The following is an 18,709-nucleotide window of genomic DNA, read 5'->3' as shown; positions in this document are numbered from 1 at the left end:
GAAAATAAAAATTTATATCTATTCTAAAAATATTACCTAAATGTTTAACTGTTTTCATTATAAAGTAAAACTTTAGTTTAATATAAACCAAAATAAACACTCGACATTTTGACCATCACATTAAGGTCATCATCATCTGTAATATACACACAGAAACAAGTTGGCCAAGAAGTGACAGACTATAATCCGACTAACAGGGTATAGAAAAAACTGCGAAATTACTTAAGTCTGTCACTTCTTGGCCATCAGACACTGTTAAAAAAAAAACTAATACCTCATTATGCCCGGTCTCCCAGAATATATGGTGTTTCCAAGATACACAAACATATCGTTCTGCTTCAGCCGATAGTTGAGGAAATAGACAACAGGAAAATGCCCTGGGAGGTCACCGACACTCACTGATGAGCTCCATCTCGGGATGTTCGAGCATCGGAATGTTCACAGGCGATTGGAAAAGGGTTATGTGGAGTGCTAAATCAAGCTTCCAGATGTTAACTCTGATAATTACTCTAATAGTCCTGTTTGGATCTGGAGATTACCCACTCAACAGTTACAGCAGAAATCCATCATTCCAAATGTTTTCTATGAAAAACATCTGACATTGTACCTGTACGTAGAATTTACCATAAAACCAGTGCTTCACTTTTCAGATCTTCCAAGCATCAGCCACACCGTGACTACAAGATCTGACAGATGAATCTACTGCTTCCAGAGTAGAAACATCAGTGAATAGAAAGGCATCATGAGATAAAAGCATTTCTGAAGTCATCAACAAGACCTCATCTGAATGAACAGAAGGAATTAAACCATCTCTAAGAGTTCTGCATTTAACTCAACAAACTGAACTGTAAGGAACTTAGCTCTAGAAACAAATTTTCAGTTTTTAGAAATTCAGCTTCATATTTTGAGAAAAGAAATTTATTACTTATTTCCCTGACAGAGAAAATCTTTTCTTTTTTTTTAAATGAAGTTTAAAAGCCTGGAGGCCATTTATGTATCTCCCAAAACAAGCATAAAAGTAGTTTTGTTACATAATAGTAATAAGAATTATTCCATTCCTCTTACTTTTTGAAAAAGACATATGCAAATGTTCAGTTGATAAAAACAAACAGCGTCATATAAACTCACTTGCTGTTACTCAATATAATAAAGTATTCCTACAGATTCATGAGACTGCTATAGTCAGAGTCAACTGTAAGAAAGTACAAAGAATTACCAATGAAATAGTTGGGCTAATTTAAAAGTAAATGCATTGCTGCTGGGTATGCAAGGAGGATCTAAAAAACATTGCCTTCTGTGTTTACAAAATAGAGCAGTGATAGAACTTTATTTACTTACTGTAAATAAAATAATATATATATATATGTTTATAGATTGATTTACTCGGTTTAAGTACATGTTATTTAGTATTTAATGACTAGAACACTGAGAATTAAAAAATAAAAGACTATTTGCATGACTAGTTTTGTCTTTCACAGACTTCTTCAGGTGCAAAAAAACATAGAAATAACCAGCAAGATAACGTACAGGAACTGGATCTGAACAGTACAAAAAAGCATTAGCAAATAACTGTTAAGGTTCAAGCCTTGATGAATTTAAAAAACAGCCAGTTCCTGCACAGTTATATTGCTGGTTATTTCAATGTTTTTTGCACCTGAAGAAGTTTGTGAAAGACAAAACTAGTCGTGTGAATAAAGTATGCTTTTTTTTTGATTCTCAATATTCCAGTCATTAAATACTAAATAATATATATAAATATTAAAAAAATATATAAGTATTCTGTCTGTTTATATTATTAAAAAAAAAAATATATATATATATACACGCACACATACAGTCATACCCCGAAGTTAAGCAGTAGGTGGGACCAACAAAAAGTGCGTAAGTCGAATTCGCGTAACTCAGGGTATAATTTTGCATGTAATTTATGTATACAAACATACAATTGGGACCAAAGGTTTACAAAAACACCTATATTTTTTAAGAAATATAATCATAATTGTAGTTTTTCGTACGTAAAAAAAAGAAAGTTATTTCGATGTCGATGGTTTCATAAAACCTAATAGATTTGTCTGACAGCATAATGTCTTTTTCTTGTCACGCAAAATTTCTTCATAGCAAGCTAATGATTTTTTTATTCCTTGCTTTGTGGCTACAATTCATTCCTCGTTAGAATGTATGTCCTCCAAAATCTGTAAACCTTTCTTTTATGATTGCTCTTACTATGGATTCCTGTAGATCGAACTTCTTTGCTAGCTCACAAATTTTCATTCCACCTTCAAAATCCTTAATAATGTTGAGTTTTGCTTCCAAAGTCAATGTTTTTCTTTTCTTGCTAGCTGTAGAAGAATTGGACTTGCTTCTTTTGGATGACTTTATTTTTTATGTGATAAAATTTTTATCAAGAACATAACATTAAACAATCGCAAGGTTTGTAGATTATAAAAATCGTGTATGAATGGAGACCGCACGAAACATGTGCTTGTTCATTTCATTATGGAAATGTATTGTGATCCAAAATAAAACTAACTACAGTAAATTAACAAACATATAATTTACTATTTAAGAACTAAAATACAAGCTTCTTCACAACATTAACAAAGATTACTGTCTTCTGCGATCCATTACCTCCTTTAACCCAGATTCTATTATTTTTAAATCATCCAGATCATCTTTAAGAATTCCAATTAAATGTGATATGCCTTCTTGCTGGTGCTTGAGATGCTAAAAATAATTTTACAAATTTATCACTGAAATGTTTCCTAACACTATGCACATTAAACGAATATTAATAACTATATTCTAATTGTATACTTAACATGAAAATGATAAAAGCTCAAAGTAAATTATTTGTTTCATTTACAAGAGTAGTTAAAATTTGAAGTGATTCGGAGTGATGGAGTCTAATAAATAGATTACTGAGCTTCTGTGGGGTTTAATCTATAACAGCTCAATAACCTGATCATGATCCACACATATCTTCAGTGCCCAAAAAGTCAAATGAAGATTACTGCGTTTAGAGAAAGAAGTTAAGAAGATGCGCTAAGTTCTGCAGAATGAAACTAGCCAATGACTTATGTGCTTACATTGCAACAGCAATGAAAGAAACAAGGGCTATACTGGATTTCTCAATGCAGCTTGATTATTTTGGTTTATTTGGATATACGACCAAAGTAACTCAAGTTACAAGGCCAGTGTATTATGTTGTTAATTGTGTGTGTGTGTGTTCTAATGGCTGGTTTGCTGTTTTTGTGGAATGAAAAACTCTAATTTCTGGAGGGGAAAAACCTTGCCGCCTCCATATGAAATGAATGGCTGACAGCTTGACAGGAACTACAGCATAATCACAAAGTGGATTGGTCAAGAAAATATTTGATTTCAGCGAGTTTTCTATGATACAAATGAGAATTCACCAATGTTACCGATGAACAATCATGAAACACAAAATGGGAAACATTATGTGACCTAAAGCACTATTACTTAAATTAAGAGCTGTTGTGTGGAACCTTAAAACAATTTATTTATCCACCTGAATTTATTTTCCTAAGATGACATCAACTTAATGTTATGCAAGCAGTTTAGATTCTACAGTTTTTAGGCCAAATTACTGCTGGGATTAGGATGGTTAATTAACATCTCACAAATTTCTTTAAATTAATGTCTATCATTTATTACTTATGGACAGGGCCAGGGTTGGCTCATGCATAGGCACCGAGGAACTGAAGCACCCCCAATTTTTCTCGATATATAAATATATTTATTAATTTATATTTGCTTGTAATATTTAATTTTATCATCAACAATCCTATACAATTCTCTTATTTTGTATAAAAAATAATAAAAATCCATTTAGGAGGGCGAAGGATGCTAGCAGCACTCTGTTTACCACAGTGTCATATTGCTATGCACGCAAGCATATGCACGTCATAGTGAGATGTGAGCTATTAACGTAATGCGGCACTGTTCATTGCGTAGTTCCACTGTTGTTTATATACATTTTGCACCAGTAGTAGAGTGTTTGTAGGGCTTATCGTGTTTACTCCGTCTCTTTAAATATTTGGACATTACAATTAAAGCCATAACATTTGTTATGGTTTTTATTTTAGAATATTATTGGGGTTATGATAATGGATTTTATTTTTAAGTAATTTTCAATAAACTAATCTGTTCAAACGACTTGGCCCTAAACACTGAACTAAATCACATCCTCAACACTTTCTCAGCCAATGGCTAGAAGAATAAAATATTAGAACCTACAAACCACAGATCCCCTCCCTTCCCCCACAACAAGGATTACTCTAAATCCATCACCATCCCCTACATCCGAGGCACCTCGGAAAAGATTACCAAAATCTTAAAAAAACATGACCTGACCTCCTGTTACAAACCTTACAGAAAATTGGCATCCCTTATCCGCTCCACTAAAGACCAACCACTTCCCCTAGACCTACCTGGTGTTTACCAGGTCCCTTGCAGTTGTAAACTGTCTTACTTTGGCCAAACAGGCAGGACAGCGAATATCAGAATTTCGGAACACAAGGACTACATCCGTTTTCACAAATACAGTCATTCTGGGCTTGCGGACCATGCTCTGGATACACGCCACAGAATACGGTGGAAGAAAGCTACAGTGACACACCGTAGCAAATACAAATTTGAAAGACTATGGAATCAGCCTCAGCCCTAAGAAATTCTCCAAACCTCAACAAATTTGGGTGTATGCGACTGCCCCAAATTTGGGAGGCCTACATCTGCAGACCTTCAGCCCAACGGCCAAGAACACCTACTTAGCCCGCTAGAGGGCACCATCAGGACTGTTAGGAGAACAATAGCTTCATCTTTTCATTCCCAGTTTCTGTGTTGTAGTGCCTACGTGCACGTAACTTTTTTGTAAGTTCCTTTAGAAAATGGCAATGTGACATTGCCAAAATATCGGAAAATATTTATTAAAGTTTAATTTAATTTATATTCTTAACTACGTTGTTCTATTCCTTAAGTGTTTTAATAATTTTTAGATGTAATCTTGATTTTTTTTTTTTTTTTTTTTTTGCTGATTATCTATAATTCATTCTTTATAACTTGCTCATCCAAGCAAATTTTTTGGAGGATACTAATGATGTCAGTTCTTGTGTTGTGTCATGATAAGAATCTTTGTGTATATATTAGACAGCACCTGTACATTTATTGTGGATAATGAAGAAGAGTCAACTAAAGAGAAATAGAATGTTTTTCAGTTCCAATGGTGAAGTATGTTATTTGTTTAGATTGCTGAAGCTGTTAAATGGCTATGGGACCAAATAAAGAACACATCTGAGCCAAACTTTGGGTTTAAAGTAGCAGAAAATCTAGTGCATATAATATCATATGAATGGTCTGAGAACAGTTTCAAATAAACGTGTTTCTGAAATTTCTCAAAGTATAACTTTGAGCCGGTCTCATACGGAGGAGCAGGGTTTTTTCTCCCGCATACAGACAAATCAGCCCTTCAGAACACACGCAATTTACAGACAATAAATACTAGCTGTGGTGGTGGTGAGCAGTAGATGGTGATGTAGATGATTGGTAGTAGAGGTTCAGTGTAGTGGTGGAGACGGAGAGTTGTACAATGTGTCCTCCCACGATGAGTCTTAAGACTCCTTGGAGGTGTGTCACGAATAATAATAACTTTGCAATAGATGGATATAATGGTAAACACACTACTAAACTATGTTGCTTAATAAATTTGTGGTCTAGCGATTTGAAATCGATTTTGGTTGTAATTTCAGTTGCGGCAACTATGAAGATAGTTGGATTTTTACCTGCACTTCAACAACTTATACAAATTAGTAACTTATAAAGTATCAGTTAAATTATGTAAAACAATGATATAAATTATAAACCAAGATCAAAGTATATACAAAAAATATACAAAGCTGAGGATAATGAAAATAAATGAATTAAAAAATTCTCATTAAAAGTCATGTATATATATATATATATATATATATACATGACTTTTAATGAGAATTTTTTGAATATATATATATATATATATATATATAAAGGTTAGTCTTTTAAAGACATTTAAACACAGTATATCAAAGAAAATAGATAAAATCTATCTGAGTGTATAGATACAAGGGAGATTATTAAATGCACTAAAATAACGACTACACTCGCTGATGAAATGAGAGTAGTTTATTATAATATATATCAAATGTTAACACAGAACCATAGTACACATGTAGGCATATCAGTATCTTTCAAGGAGAGAAGTGTGTAAGATGACTATATAGCCTATGCAGAGCTGAGTAAGAATGCCATCCTCTCTTAATCTCTTCCTCAGCTTAATCTGGTATAACTTGTTCTTTCATGCACCTGGCACTGGGATATTAACTTTTGTCATATAATATGCCTGTAACTTGTGTAGAGGCAGATGACAATATCTTAGGAAATGAATGAGCTGACTTATCTACAACATTTATAGCCTTGTTTCTGTTGATCCTAACTTGACTTGGAATCCAACATGTGAAGGTCCAGTCCAGATGGAGCCTCCTTATCTGATAGAACAAATGTTGGATCCCAAAGAGTATTGGATTTTGAAGGTATTATTCCAGGCTTCTAAGTGCATGAAGAGAGCCTTCTTGAATTGGTATAAATAATGCATCTTTGGTAGCATTTCAATTTTACATAATTTAACACAAGCTCTATTTCATGCAGCTCAGCAGTATAGAAAGCAACATGCTGTCTGGGAAAACAGCTGCAGATCCCACCAGACTCTTATTCTGAACTGTCTGTATAGACAGGTACAAAATCAGAGCATTCTTCTCTGTGTGCTTAAAAGAGCTGCTAGTAGAAGGAGGAGGAGTGGAATGCTTAACTAAACTGCATAATAGAACGGAGTTGTGCAGTGATGGTATTATGCATTTAGTGGCACCGTGCAGTACTGGCTATCCTGATGTCTAGAGCTTGCAGTAATGCTTTTATTTGCAAACCAAAAGGTAGTATAGCATTCTGACAGCTATTGTACAAAATTATTTCATGAGGACAGAAATATTAGCAACATGGCATGGTCTCGAAGGGATTTTACTTTGCTTGATATAATAAAGACAGATGTTGAACTGCCCTGCCTGCAATTCTGAAAACCAGATGGCATCCAGCCATTGAAATGTGTTGTCTCTTGCAGAATCTGACTTAAGACCCATAATCAAGTTGATCTGAGAAGTACTCAATATAAACTTGAAGATATTCAAGATCTTTAACCAATGCTTTACACACTGATCTGCTTGCAATTTTCAAGTGGGTGAGGATAACCTGGTGTAGTTTAATGTTACTAAAATGTCATCCTATTTTATTTCCTGGAAGAAAGTCCATGCTTCACTCTTCCTCACTTTTGACAATAATCCTACTAACCAAGCAGAATCAGTTTTCTCTTCTTGGGTTCTTTCATATCTAGCCTGACCTGGCACACACACACACACACACATCAGGTCCAGAGTCTTTGGATAAAGGATTAAACAATAAAATTTCTTGTCATTTTTAATTTAATTTATAACTAAGTGAAAAAAAATTCCTACAACTTGCTCTAATCAGAGTATTTTAATAATAAGGTGTGACACCTTTTCACTGTTTGCATATGGGATATATATGATGTCTGCATTATGTCAATTTTGGTATCTCTTCTGGGTCTGTGTCCCACTGATGAGATCACAATAAAGGCAAAAATTGGTCTGGGTAGTGGCCCTTCTAATAATGCTATGCATTATGGCAATTAATGTCGTCATTAGCTTCTATATACAAGCAGCCTACTCATAAAGAAACTTAACATGCAAACTTTATTTGCTTACACTCGAATAAAGATTTAAGCAAGAATATCCTTTTTACTCTCTTCAATTTATCAGAATTACCAAAGACAGACTTCTAAGCAATATTGCAAGTGAGATCTTCTCAAGGCCTTGTAAAGAGGGAAAATGACTTCCTTATGTTTGCATGTTCAAGGTTCATTTCAGCATTGCAATTATCCTCTCAGCTGTATTTGCAAAACTCCAACATCCCCAGTCTGATCAGTTTCTTTTAGCATAATCCCACCAAAGTGTATGACTTTACTTTTACTAACATTAAACTGATAGTCATTTTCACATGTCCACAATTCCAGCCTATTCAAATCATTCTGTAAGTACTGCATATCAGCCACATTCCTGATTACCCTGCCTATCTTTGCATCATCAGCAAATAGCTATGTGTCTCCTGTCAAATCTTTCCCCAAGTCATTAAAGTATGCATAGATTGAATAACAATGGACCAAGTAATGATTCTTGTGGTACACCACTAGTTACTTTAAATCTTGCAGACTCATATCACTTTTTGATATCTGTCAGTCAGCCATCCACTTATCTGTGCCAATATTTCATAATGCAATCCCATATTCTCCAATTTATGCAACAGTCTTCCATGCAGTATTTTGTCAAAAGCTTCAGCAAGTTCCAAAGTATTATAGTTGATCTATTCCCATCATCTAACTCAATGATAACATTATAGAATGTGAGCAAGTTGCTCCAACATGGCCTTTCCATAGTATGCTGTTCATTGCAAAGTATAGATTCTCTGACAACCCATTTCTGTATGCAAGTGCTAACCAACTTTTCCAAAATCTTCACCACCACTCCAGAGATAATGATAAGTTGGATACCTCAGTCTTTGCGGCACACTTGTGAAATGATAGTACCACGCATTCTTTCCACCACTGTGAAATCTTCCCTGTTCTGAGAGATGAATTATAACTTGGTCAAAGGAATAGTCAGTTCAGATGAACACTCTTTTAGCATCTGTGCTGATATTCTATCAGTCCCTATTGCCAAATTATTATTCAGTTTGTGGAACAGCTCCACAAACTGAGTATGTATATGGGAAAAGTATGTATAGATTGAATAACAATGGACCAAGTAATGATTCTTGTGGTACACCACTAGTTACTTTAAATCTTGCAGACTCATATCACTTTTTGATATCTGTCAGTCAGCCATCCACTTATCTGTGCCAATATTTCATAATGCAATCCCATATTCTCCAATTTATGCAACAGTCTTCCATGCAGTATTTTGTCAAAAGCTTCAGCAAGTTCCAAAGTATTATAGTTGATCTATTCCCATCATCTAACTCAATGATAACATTATAGAATGTGAGCAAGTTGCTCCAACATGGCCTTTCCTTAGTATGCTGTTCATTGCAAAGTATAGATTCTCTGACAACCCATTTCTGTATGCAAGTGCTAACCAACTTTTCCAAAATCTTCACCACCACTCCAGAGATAATGATAAGTTGGATACCTCAGTCTTTGCGGCACACTTGTGAAATGATAGTACACGCATTCTTTCCACCACTGTGAAATCTTCCCTGTTCTGAGAGATGAATTATAACTTGGTCAAAGGAATAGTCAGTTCAGATGAACACTCTTTTAGCATCTGTGCTGATATTCTATCAGTCCCTATTGCCAAATTATTATTCAGTTTGTGGAACAGCTCCAGCATCACCTCATATACCCGAGTTTCTTCATCCATAAAGCTTGCAGACTCATATCCTCTACATATCATGGGATTGCATTTTATAATGCAATCCCATATTCTCCAATTTATGCAACAGTCTTCCATGCAGTATTCTGTCAAAAGCCTCAGCAAAGTTCCAAAGTATTATAGTTGATCTATTTCCCCTCATCTAGAATTCCACTCAGCGGCTGCAGTGAGTGGAATGTTGCATACACCAGATTGATAGCTTTTAGCAATACAGGATCATTAGTTGAACAATCTCTTCTGTATCTGTCACTCACTCACACCCCATCTACATCCAGTAGTTATTCTTTCATATTAATTTTTTCTTTTACTTGCAACATAATGATAGAATTCTTTTGGGCTATAATTAGTTTGCAGAGTCAGTTTTTTTTCATACTTTGACTTACCTTTCCACACAACAGTTTTAACTCTTCTGGCCTGCTCCTTATAATTTTCATGAATGATATTCTTATTCACACTGTATTCCTTCCAAAACAATCTTTTATTACAATCTTGATTAATAAGATTACACGTACGTTTCACTCCTATCCTACTTATTCAGAATTTGTCCCTAAAGTTCAAAGAACTATAGGGACACGTTCTTATATTGCATCATTTAAGTATTTTTTTTTAAACAGTTCCCATACAACTGATGCCATGGCACAGAACCCAGCATACTCCTCAGCTGGTGATAATTTCATGTAGTTCACAGAACGTAACCTTTTCTGAATGGAACATTCATAAACTCAGCCACATTCCAGGTGAGTACCAAACTAACCAGAGGCAGAAAAGTTATGTCTTTAACTGACACTCCCCCCCCCCTTCCCCACTGAAACTATAATCAGATCTAACACTCTTTAATCTTGAGTTCCTTCTGTTACATGCTTTATGTTGGAGGTTTAATGGATTTTTTACAACACTCAAAAATAATTAAAATAGAATTTAATACTTCCTATATTTCGTCCTAGTCGCTAGGACATCTACGGGGATTACAAAGACAATTAATATAACATGCACACAAAAACTTACAATACTAAGCCCAACCACGTGGGTGACAAAGTCCTATCTAGGTGGAGCGCCCTCTAAGGGCAGTAGTAGGTGGCCTGGAATGTAAGGTGGGACCTCTGGTGATGACTGTTTCCCAAATCTTCGGAAGCTTAATGCAACCGTATTTGTTAAGATTTGGTTGGTTTCTGAGAGCTGCTGCTGCTTCTAAGAAAAGTCTCTCTTTCTTGAATTTGCTGTGGTGGAGCATGGTGGTTTTCTTCCATGATACTCTGTGGGTGGTGTCCAAAACATGGTCAGCCAAGCCTGAATGGCCATAGTTGTGTTTAACGATGTACGACTTGTGTTCCTCCAGGCGGATGGATGCTGATCTGCCTGTCTGTCCAAAGTACGCAAGCTTACAGGAACAGGGTACTTTGTAAACTCCAGGCAGAGAGGGAGGAGGGAGCTGATCTTTCGTAGAACGGATAAGGGTAGCCAGTTTGTGGTAAGGCTTATATGCTGTGTGTAGGTTATACTTTTTTAGTATCTTGGCTATTTTTTCCGAAGTGCCACGGATGTAGGGTATGGTGATGGCATTTTTAAATTCTTGTTGATGAGAGGGACGGGGAATGGGGGAGGAATTGATTATTTTTTTGATGCTGTGTTCGCTGTAGCCATTGGAGAGGAAAGTTCTGTGTATGTGGTTAAGCTCAGTAGTGAGGGCGGTTCCACTGGAACAAAGATTGTGGGCTCTCTTGGTAAGGGTTTTAATGATGCCATATTGTTGTGAGGGGTGGTGGTGGGAGAGTTTGTGAATGCATCTGCCTGTGTGTGTGGGTTTTCTGTATACAGTGAAGGCAAATGTATCATTAGGCAGGCGCGTGACTAAGGTGTCTAGGAAGGGTAAACAATTGTTCTTTTCCTTTTCCATAGTAAACTGGATTCTTGGATGTAGGCTATTGAGATGACCGAGGAAGGAGTCTAACGTGTCTGGGCCATGAGGCCAAATAGAGAACACATTATCTACATATCTTAGCTAGATAGAAGGTTTGAGTGGGGCTGAGTCTATGGCTTGTTTTTCGAAATCTTCCATATAGAAATTGGCAAGGGGGGGTGAGCCCATTGCTCCCCCCTCTCAACCCCCCCCTGTAGATTTTGTTATTCCAAGCGAAATACCCAGAGTTGATGGCGAAGGAAAAGAGATCTAAGATGTCAGAGGGAAAAACGTTTTCTAAGAGAGATAAAGTGTCAGTTAAGGGAATATTGGTAAACAAGGAGGAGATATCAAAGCTTACTAATATGTCTGTATTATTCAAGGTTAAATTTTCTGTGAGGGCTTTAAAGTGGGTCGAGTTTTTTATATAGGAAGCTGAATTTCCGGTGAGGGGGGACAGAGAGTTGGCCAGCTGTTTAGACAGTCTGTAACAAGGTGCATTCGTGGCACCTACTATAGGCCTGAGTGGGGAATTAGGTTTGTGGATTTTTGGTAAACCGTATATTCGGGGGGGACGGGAGCGGAAAGGTTTAAGTTTTTTCGTGACGTCGGGGGGCCAGGAGGTTACTTTTTTAAGTAAGATTAATTTCTTAACTTGCGTTTTTGTGGGGTCGTGTTCTAGCGGGATGTAGGTAGCGCGATCGCGGAGGATAATGTTCATTTTACGATTGTATTCGCTGGTATTAATAAGCCTTACCGCAAACTGGCTACCCTTATCCGTTCTACGAAAGATCAGCTCCCTCCTCTCTCTCTCTCTCTCTGCCTGGAGTTTACAAAGTACCCTGTTCCTGTAAGCTTGCATACTTTGGACAGACAGGCAGATCAGCATCCATCCGCCTGGAGGAACACAAGTCGTACATCGTTAAACACAACTATGGCCATTCAGGCTTGGCTGACCATGTTTTGGACACCACCCACAGAGTATCATGGAAGAAAACCACCATGCTCCACCACAGCAAATTCAAGAAAGAGAGACTTTTCTTAGAAGCAGCAGCAGCTCTCAGAAACCAACCAAATCTTAACAAATACGGTTGCATTAAGCAGTCATCACCAGAGGTCCCACCTTACATTCCAGGCCACCTACTGCCCTTAGAGGGCGCTCCACCTAGATAGAACTTTATTGTCACCCACGTGGTTGGGCTTAGTATTGTAAGTTTTTGTGTGCATGTTACATTAATTGTCTTTGTAATCCCCGTAGATGTCCTAGTGACTAGGACGAAATATAGGAAGTATTAAATTCTATTTTAATTATTTTTGAGTGTTGTAAAAAATCCATTAAACCTCCAACATAATGTCCTCACAGCACTTAAGCCTCTACACAAGAATTCTGTTACATGCTGCTTGAAGAAGTTGTTTTGCAACAGCTCAATAAATTAAATTACATTCTTCTCATGAGATTTCACTGCTACCCAATCAAGTCAACCAATATCATTAGACACACATCCCCTCCTTTTTTGCCTATCCTTCCTAAAAATACTGTACCCTTTACACTCAATACTACCAGCTAGCATGTCTGCTTCTGATAAACAGGTCTCACTAATGCCTACAATCTGAGATCCCAACATATTCACCAAGGCAAGAAACTCCACCCTTTCATTTCTTGTACTCCTAGCATTTATGTACAGACAAGTTACAGGCATGTACTTTTTGTATACTCTTCTCTGTAGTCTGTGTGACACTGTTAGACTATTTGCAGATCTCTATTCTTATCTACTGTCTTACTCATGAAAACATCTTTGCACATGCTTGATAGGTCCGAACCAGATGAACACAAACTCATTCTCTCCTCAATCATTTTCATGATAATGTTCATTCCATCGTTAATACAATTACATACTACTGTCACTGTTACATATAGATTCTCACCATTCCTTCCATCATAATTTAGTTTCCCTGGCTCTCTGGTAGGTCTCATACCAAGTAAAAGGTTTTCAAGATTCCTGACATTAAATGAATTCAAGTGTAGGCCATACCTCTTATACAAATCCAATTGACTGTCATCATAGCCCTTCTTAATTCATTTCTATCACATCTAGTATTACCATTTCTATCACAAATGGTAATATACTTTTATGATTTTCACTTTCTCACTCTTATTTCCTTCAACAACCCCTCTTATATTGAACTTATTGCTAGTTAAGTATTTTCATTCGTATCTACTAGAATTATGATTTATTTCGCTTTTCTTTTTTCAAATGCCCATACAATATTTTTAATTTTTACTCTGGGAAAACTTCAAGTTATAACCCGTTCATTAATGGCAACAATGAATAGTGTAAGTATAGTGAATATTCAAATTATTATAAAAAGATTTCTAACCTGTCTTATTTCTTCTTTCACTGATTCATCTAGTGAATAATGCTCCGTTTCTCCTGATAATGTCCCTGCCTGATGATTTTGCATACGGATTTGAGAAATTAATTCTTTTAGACGTCCCTAAAAACAGAGAAGTACATATTTAGTTTCAAAGAATTTTGTAATGAATCAATCAATTCAAGTGACTTTTCTATTATGAAATATGCTTCCCTTTCAGTTTTCCTTATACTAGAAAGAGAATGAGGAAACATTATATAGATTAACAGTCACTAATAAAATAAAAGCAATATGTGATTACTGAGAATAAACAGATTGTCAATCAAAAAAAATTATCCTATGATCATAAGGAGACAACTCTAATATAAAAAGAAAGAGACAATGATCACGTTCATCCCAATGTGAATTTTTTTTTCAGATAACAATATAAAAAACTACATTACATGAATGAATATGAACACATAACAAAGAAATCTTTTTTTTTTTTCAATGTAAAAACATTTTTTCATTGAAAATCACATACTGTTTAAGATGAAAAAAAAATTTTACTGTCTCTCCAACATATCTTTGCATAGTGTTCCTCCATTAGGGGAAGATTAATGGTGAGACTATGTTTGGCCAAAAAATTTGATTCATACTAAATCTCTTAGCTTTGACTAAGAGATTTAGCAATAAATGGTAAATGTTATTGACTAATAACATTTAACTAACAGTGATTCACTGTTAGTTAAATGTTAGTTAAAAATATATAAACCAATTCGTATTCATTGTGAAATTACAAAACTGCCAGACTGGCTGAGCATGGATATTTGTAAGTCATTAGGTAGAAGATTAATTTCATCAGCCAGTGTGAGGAAATTGGAGACTGGAGATGGGGATAGTCTAAAAAATTCCATGTTTTGTTTCAAAAGCACTTTCCAGATTATGCATACATTAAAAAACCTAGCCCACCAATGGTACTAACATATTGCAGGTTCATACAAAAGAATTTTTAATAGAACTTGTGTCATTATAACATTTATTATACACACATATTCACAAGAATATAGTAATTTTGTACATATAGTAATATAACTACATTACTATATAGTAATATATAGTAATGGGATACACCAGGTGGCATCTGTGAGTAAGCTACTATAAACTAGTGCTCCCGCATTTTATCGCTATTGCAAGAGTTTCCCATTCAAATTAAACATCAAATGGAAATCTTAACAGTGGGTACTAAAGAGCATAAAACTCCAGCAAAACCTGTAGGTACTTTTAGTGCATTAAGCCAGTTATATTTCGATCTAAAAATCAGCCACGTGCAAGCACCCGCTATGCCTACCATGCGAAGCAAAGATGGCAGTGTCGTGACGTTCTATTTTCATGTTATGTTCTAAATCCGCCATCTTGGTTCAAGTCACTCTTATCAATATAAGAACTAATTGCAAATTGATCACCGATCCAAAAGTAGGGAAATTTATAATTATATTGCGCCACCCTATTTTTAGATTAGTCTATATAAAATAGTAGGATCAATTCTTAATTAAGTTAGCAGTCTCCTCATTTATTTAGGCCGAATTATTTACTATTCCACTTGGGGTTCCTGCAAGATTCGAATATTTATGAACGGTGCAATAAAAAGGAATTCAGGCAAACACAATATTTAGATTAACAAAATAAAACATTTAATATATGATATATATAACAAATACAAGAATTCTGCTTTAAAACGAAACAATACAATCAACTTAATACATCTTGCTAAGTCACTCATGACAATTCAATGTTCTAAACTTTCACATATAATTCACAGCTTCAAAATCACAAGCTTTCTTAACTCAAGTTAATAAAACGAAACTTCTTATTGAATCAGTCTCCACATATCTATCAGCTGTATTTAATGTTTAAATTCACAGGAAGCACTAATCAACGTAGACAATATTCCAAGCAATCTTATTTCGGACTTTGAACTTCGAAGATATGTTAATGTTAGAATAAACAAACAAGTATGACTACTCTTACCAGATACAATCTTCAATACATCAATTAATTGTGAGCACACTTATGAATTAACTTATTTACGTTAGCGGAGCACATTAATAAAAATTCTCCAACGATTTAACTGAACTATTGTTAATTGCGCTTCACTACTCAAAAAAAAATACATCAATAAGGCACTGATATCTTTCCTTGTTTACTTTTCTCAAACTAGTTAATTTCAATATAATTCTTCTCAGGGCAACATAGAATTAAGACGTAATCCTAGACTAACTGGAACTAATCAGAATTTTTGCATTGAATGTCCAGTTCTTTATTTATCCGGTTACGGCATTAATCTTCCTTTACAACACAGCTGACTTCACTTACAGCTAAGTATATGATTCACTATGTTTTGGCTCACTTCTAAACACTATTCTCATGAATTTCTGCCCTAGAGAACTTATAATTTTCTTCCACTTCCTTTGCTTGCATCCTATCCTCTTTCCCGTTCCGCAAAAACTTCCTCTCTCCTCTCTAATTAAAAATCTTCTATATCTTTTCCTCTCCTTTCAGTCCGAAGGTCATGCTCTATTCGACTCGTGCTTGTTTATTTCATGCGTCTCCATGACAACAAATGAACACAAACATTTCGCTAATGTATTACAATGCTCTACTACTACATGAGTGATTACATAATGTTAAATTTTCACAAATAAGAATAAACAGAATATTTAAGCTACTTAATCAGCTTTTTCATTACGTATAGAATTAATTATAATAATACTTTTCGTTACATCATATATATATTTTAGTTATTATAAATTCTGCACATATTATTACTTAACAAATTAATAGTAGGTTAAGTTTAGAATAAATATTTAAATAGTAATCCTAAATTAAGGAATAATAATTAATTTTTATACAAATCATGATTAATACATAATAAGCAATGTTAAATGTGAATGAAAAAAATAAATTACACAACATAGTTTCATTCACAATTTAACAGCAGCAACAAAAGCCAACGACGAACAAGCACCACGTATCTTGCCAGCGTAGCGCCGTCGATTGCCAACAAACCCGCAGCTGCAAAATTAATATCAGCGATAAAAAAGGGTATAATGTGCAAATTCTGTTGCCAACGGATACATGCTTCCTGCAAAAAAATGGACGAATTAGCAGACGAGATATATATTGACCTTAACCAGCCTTATTTCTGTTCGCTGTGCCTCCCACCGGTATAACAGCTCCTGAACTCAGGCAAACGAATTGAAACCCTTGAACAGCACATCAGTGCTGTTCGAGGGTTTCTTGCAGAATAACGTCAAAATGGTGACTACAGCTAGACTATCGACTACAGACAAGCTGAATTGATGCAAAAACCAAGTGATGTCACTACAGTGAAACTCGTCTCCAAAATATGAGCACTATAAACCAAGCTCAAATCAACTGACAATCAGCACTGCAATGCAATTTCACCCTTCCCCACGAATAAACTCCATGAAATAATCACATCAACGGTGCATGACTTGATGGAGACCAAAAACAAAAACTTCAAATCCATCGTTTTGAACTTTCCAAAAGAAAATAGAAAAGCACTGAAAGAAGACATCACCAAACTAGCAGAAGAATGTGACATCGATCCTGAAAATATCATCAGGTGCCATCGTTTCGGACCCATAAACAAAAAAAAAGGATGAAACAAACTTTCCACGCCTCGTAAAAGTGACTTGCGACAAGCACATCAAAACTAATAACAGCGATCAGCAACAAGTTCAAAGACACTTGTCTGCAATCGCGCATACACGCTCAACCAGATTTATCATTTGCACAAAGAGAACAAGGACGCCAACTTCGAAGACAACTTGCAGAATAACGTCAAAATGGTGACTACAGCTAGACTATCGACTACAGACAAGCTGAATTGATGCAAAAACCAAGTGATGCCACTATAGTGACCACTCTGCAGGCATTGCATAGGAAATGTGCAAGACCCCTGCAGTCAAACATATGACTTGCAAACCCTACAAATCCACTTCACAAACATCCGTTGACTAAATCCCAATCTTAATAGTGTCCACTACCAACTGTAGTCTACCAAACCCCACCTACTCTTTCTGGCAGAAACTCAAATCTCACCTCCCTCCAGCACTATTCATCTCAACTATCCAAATTACACACTCTTTAACTCCTTTCGACCCAAGGGTAGTGTCTGTGCATACATCCACTCTGACATACTTTGCCAGAGAGCACCCAATCTTGAATCGCCCAACTTTGACCTTCTTTGGATGAAAATATCCATACCCAACTCAGTCAAATTCATATGCTGTCTCTATCGCTCCCCCTAATGCAACCAACCACTCTGAGCGCTTCAATTTCCTCTCTGTAAAAATTGACTTTCTCCAGTCCCACTTTCCCAACAGTGAAATCATTCTCCTAGATTTTAATGTCCACAACCAACTGGCTTTCCTCCTCCAGCTGTACAGATCTTGCAGGCAGAGATGCTGAAACATTCGCCATCACTAACGACCTTACACAATTAATTCAGATGCCAACCAGAATATCCGACAACCCAAACCACTCTCCAAATATCCTAGACCTCTTCCTGACCAACGACTCTTCCAAATACAGTGAATGTAGAGAGCCCGCCAGGCAATTCTGACCACAACCTAGTGCTCATCTCCTACCCCATGCAACAACACTTACACAGCCACTCCCATAGAAGAGTAGTTTGGCATTATAACAGTGCCAAGTGGGACAGCCTCCGCAATTTCTATGCCTCATTCCCATGGTTAGACTATTGCTTCCGGCCTTCCAACCCAAACACATGCACTGAACTCCTAACCAAAGCAATCCTCACTGGCATGGAAACATAAATTCTCCAAAGTAGTCTGACCTGTCATTCCCTAACTAAACCCTGGTT

At 36.0% G+C, this 18,709-nt stretch overlaps 1 protein-coding gene across 1 annotated transcript in view; it reads right to left on the bottom strand.

Moving 5' to 3' along the window:
• Positions 1-2,539: 2,539 nt before the first annotated feature.
• The window catches only part of Nup54 (nuclear pore complex protein Nup54), a 166,128-nt gene continuing 149,958 nt past the window's right edge, over positions 2,540-18,709 (bottom strand). Inside the window, exons 11-12 of the mRNA XM_090406142.1 lie at positions 13,825-13,941; positions 2,540-2,724 (exon numbers count right to left, since the gene is read on the bottom strand). Coding sequence (XP_090262268.1) covers positions 2,605-2,724; positions 13,825-13,941 — 237 coding nt within the window. The 3' untranslated portion in view covers positions 2,540-2,604. The remainder of the gene's footprint in view (positions 2,725-13,824; positions 13,942-18,709) is intronic.

The sequence above is a fragment of the Typopeltis vanoorti genome, chromosome 16 (genome assembly GCF_054136105.1).
Source record: "Typopeltis vanoorti isolate ZY-2024b chromosome 16, IOZ_Tvanoo_1.0, whole genome shotgun sequence".
Taxonomy (NCBI): domain Eukaryota; kingdom Metazoa; phylum Arthropoda; class Arachnida; order Uropygi; family Thelyphonidae; genus Typopeltis; species Typopeltis vanoorti.
The sequence above is the reverse complement of the archived record's forward strand: the minus strand, read 5'-3'. Positions and strand labels throughout refer to the sequence as shown.